We start from the raw sequence: 4,024 nt of genomic DNA on the forward strand, positions 1-4,024 counted from the left end.
AAACTGTACCTCGGTGGCTGTTAATTTACAGAGTTACATCTGTTTCCCCACTGAACACGTTATCATTTGGGGAGCTGTTAGAAGTAGTGCTCTGACCCCCTGTGGCACACACCACAGGCTGGCATGTTGGATTCAGAGTCTGATAGAGGAAATTTTGTACTTCCCCTGCCACTTAGTGGCTGCAGCTGATGCAGCACCATATCCCTGCTCACACATTTGTAAGAGGACACTTCTGTGTTGTGGAACAGGTCTGCTTCCTTTCAGGCCTACTAAAGCCTGAGTAGGGACAAAGCAGCAGTTCAAAACAAAACAGTTTCACTTATTTTGAATACTTTGAAATCTGCCAGGCATGCCCCTCACAAATTGCACTCTGCAGGATAAAAGGGTGTCAAAATACCATGATTACTCTTCAAGGCCAGATATTTTGTGAAAGAGCAGCTTTGCTATTACTGCTAGCGATGGAATATGTCTCCATCTCCCCTAGGCTCATCTCTAGGATCCCTGAGGATTTCTCACTGCCAGGGAGTGCCTCTCTATTTACAGAAAGAAGCAAGCCTGTCATTGCTGCTACTGCTGCCCTGCTGTCTTCTGTAGCTTCCATGGGAAAGGGAACTATTTCTGGAAAAATAATCAGCTACCACATGAACCAAACCCATTACACAAGGTTTGTCAGGTACTCTGTCAGGATTAAAAGATGGATAGTTAATGAGGGAAGAGGATAAAACTCACACGCTAGTGGAAGATAAACCAAAAGACAAAGATGAAAGGTCACTGAAGAAGCCACTATTACAGTGGGATAAAATCTTTTTGACTCATTTAGAATTTAGCTGGAGCCTCTCGGGGGTAGATAGAGTAGGAGCTTCTACTGCATACGGTTATTTATTTTTTAACCAAGATGTTAAAAAATATCTAAATTTTAATTTTGTACTCCCAGGGCATGACATAAATCTGTCATGCGAAGGCTCCTCCACCATGCCTCTGCAAACAACTGTGGTGAAGCTCAGCTGATTCCTTGAACAGTGCCTCCCAAGCACAAAACCAGTTAGAGTCCTTGGTATTATCAGCCCTCAGAAGAGCTCTCCTCTCTGCTCTCAGAGGTTGTAGGAAGAACAAGGCTTAGAGAACAGCAGGATAACACTGTTTGAGAGGGTGTGACAACTCAAAACAAGCTGAGAACATTTTGATTATTCAATTTGACAACTCATTCTTCCCCCAGCAGCCTACTCTCCCACGTCCACCTCACCACTAGGCTTACCTGCAATGCTATGTATTATGTAGAGGGATTAGGTATTAGGCACTTCAATATTATATATAATGTAATATGTGTTGTGTACTATGCACTTTAGGAGGAAAAAAAGCCACATGGCACATGTAACAGCAAAGCTCTCTGCCTGCTGTGAAATGAAAGCCAGAGGTGATTGTTCAGTGACAAAACTCAGTGCTGTGCATGTTGCTGTTTACACCAGGCTATGGAGAGGGAGCAGAACTGCAGCCTGCTGTGCATCAGTGTGCAGCCCCTCCCTGGTCAGCCACAGCTGGCCTGCCTGTATGGCACCAGGACATAGGCACAGGGAGAGTGAAGGGGCTGGGCACGACAAGGGATTTGAAAGGTTTGGGGTTCATTCATTCTTGTCACTGACAGAACCAAGAGAAATAGTCTGCTTTGTCTTTCAGGTCCTAGATTGGGTTCCAGGACAAATACAGTCAGCAAAGAAGCTGTAGTTTACTTCTGCTTTGATCACACTTAATCAGGCAAGTGCTACTGGGCAACTGTGCCAGACACAGAGAGGGAACTGATGCCATGACCCACACTGGTCTCCAAGAGGATTTAGCTGTGGGTCTTGCAGAATCATTTTCCCAAACTGTCATGTACTTTCAACAAAATTAATTGAACTGTCTTGCTAATAAACATGCAGCCCCATTTTGAGGATGTAAATCAGCTGGCAAAACACCTGCCAAGTTAAGTGTCTTACCCTAATGTAATGGGTGACTAAATACACATTCCTATGCTGGAGATTTAAATAATCCTTTAGAGCACTGCTGGGAGTACCAGAGGCTTTGGCAGACGGAGGAGAACCTACCAAAGAGGATGAACAAGCTGCAGAGGCTGGTAAAAAAGCATCTATTTTACTACTATTGTTGACTGTTTTTTTAATATTTATAAGGCTGTGTAAGTCCTGTCAGATTGTTCTTGTAGAATTATTTGTCCAGCTCCTTACAGTCCTTGGGATAAAGCTGACAGACTAATGGCTCTCCTGGGAGCTGCACACCACCACGGTGGCTGGGACAGTAGTGCAGAAGCAGGGTGTTAAGGAAGGTTTGGGAAAGTCACCCTGTAAATACAGCTCAGCTCTGAGCACAGAACTGTTTGGTGACTCCTGAAGAGAGAAGCAAACCATTTTCCTTTAGCTTGTGGCCACAAAAAAGCTCTGTGATACCTGCAAGGGATGTACTCCACAATGAAAGCAGGAGAATGAGCAGCAATGTTAAATTCCTAGTCACTGTGATTACAAAAGAAAAGTGCTATTGTAGGGGGAGGAAATTGCTCTCACTTGGAGAACTAGAATAACTGGGAAGAGCAGAGGTATCGGGTGCTCAGGTCTCAGTAACAAGACAGGGAAGTGGTCTAGCCAAGGGAAGTGCAAATGAAACGTACCCATTTCTGACTGGGACAGGAGAGAGCTCAGTCTCTTACTGCAGGGTTGGAAAAGTCTGGCTTCACTTCTGTCCTGGGAGAACGTCCTGTCTCAGGCTGTTGTGGAAGTTATTTACAAAAAAAAGATTCTGTGGAAAGGAAAAATCTAAGATTATTCGAATTTTTGATTTTGGAGGTATTGTGAGGCTAGGCAAAACTTTCTTGTTCTTTGGTAGGTGGCTCTGTTAGAAGAAAATGAGAAGGCAGAGCAGAAAGAGCTCTCCAGCTTTGGGTTATCTGAGTTCTTAGGGTCAATGGGGTCATGTCCATGTAGCAAAACACAGTCTAGCCTGAGGTGCCCTGCACTGAAGGGCAAAGAGCCAAGCCTGAGCATGGTTCTTTGTGTCACCTACAGAGCTGCCCCACTGGGAGGGGTTTGTGAGCTGGGGGTTGGCAAAGGCCACCCTGGCCTTGGGCTACCCAAGACATTGTGCAGGAGTTGTCAGGCTAAAGGTCAGGGGCCCCTAGCAAATTCAGAGTGGTCTTGAGACATGGGACAGTGCTCCTGGTCCATGGACACCATCAGGTCACAGCTTGCGAGTCACAGGATCTCACATACAGATGGGATAACCACAGACTCAAAATAGCTATGAACTGACAAGGATGGGGGGTGGCACAGAGAGGTGGGGTGTGGCTGCAACACAGAAGGGATGTTCACTGATGGTGAGGTGAACATGGAGACATGATGCTGCTGGCACTCAGCTGTGCTCCTCTAGAGAAGCTGTGTTACTCTGCTTGAAGGCAGAGTTCACACAGGAGTCTAGGCAATAGTGTCAAGAATGACCTGAGGCTTACCAAGATGACAGAGGAGGAGAGATCAACAAAAATGTTTAGAAAGTTTCTACACACAGTCCCTGTCTCTCCCCAGGTAGCTCCAGTGTTGTTCTGGTGCAGGACATCCATTTATACTATAAAATTCAAGGCATTCTACTGCAAGGGGAAAAAAGATGCATGTCTTTTGCTCGCAGGCCTGCCAGTGAGCTCTCAATTGCTGTGCTGTGTCAGCCAGGACAGCTTGTTCTACACCCTTCAACAAGTCCCTTTTATACCAGCACTTTGGTGCCGTGATGCTGTGTGAAGCAGCTCCATCCACTGCCCGTGTTTCCAAAGGCATAGCAGTGGTGTTAGATGACAATATAAACAATGGGCAGTACTGATGAAGAAATGACCTCAAGGAGACCAGAATGTGGAATGGGGCCAACTGTTTGCCACTTGTTTCACATATATCATAATACTGAACGTGTAGAAAATATTCTGGCTGAATACGCAGTGGTAGACTGCTAAACACAAGAACATGTAGGAACAAGTGTGTCATGAGGAGGTTCAGCA

General features: G+C 45.6%; 1 protein-coding gene across 1 annotated transcript in view; it reads left to right on the top strand.

The window, feature by feature from the left end:
- Window positions 1-2,089: 2,089 nt before the first annotated feature.
- Window positions 2,090-4,024, top strand: part of LOC103772109 (solute carrier family 2, facilitated glucose transporter member 11-like) — a 9,919-nt gene continuing 7,984 nt past the window's right edge. The window contains exon 1 of the mRNA XM_008939427.1: window positions 2,090-2,110. Coding sequence (XP_008937675.1) covers window positions 2,090-2,110 — 21 coding nt within the window. The remainder of the gene's footprint in view (window positions 2,111-4,024) is intronic.

Source organism: Merops nubicus, unplaced genomic scaffold (assembly GCF_000691845.1).
Source record: "Merops nubicus isolate BGI_N331 unplaced genomic scaffold, ASM69184v1 scaffold45724, whole genome shotgun sequence".
NCBI classification, from domain to species: domain Eukaryota; kingdom Metazoa; phylum Chordata; class Aves; order Coraciiformes; family Meropidae; genus Merops; species Merops nubicus.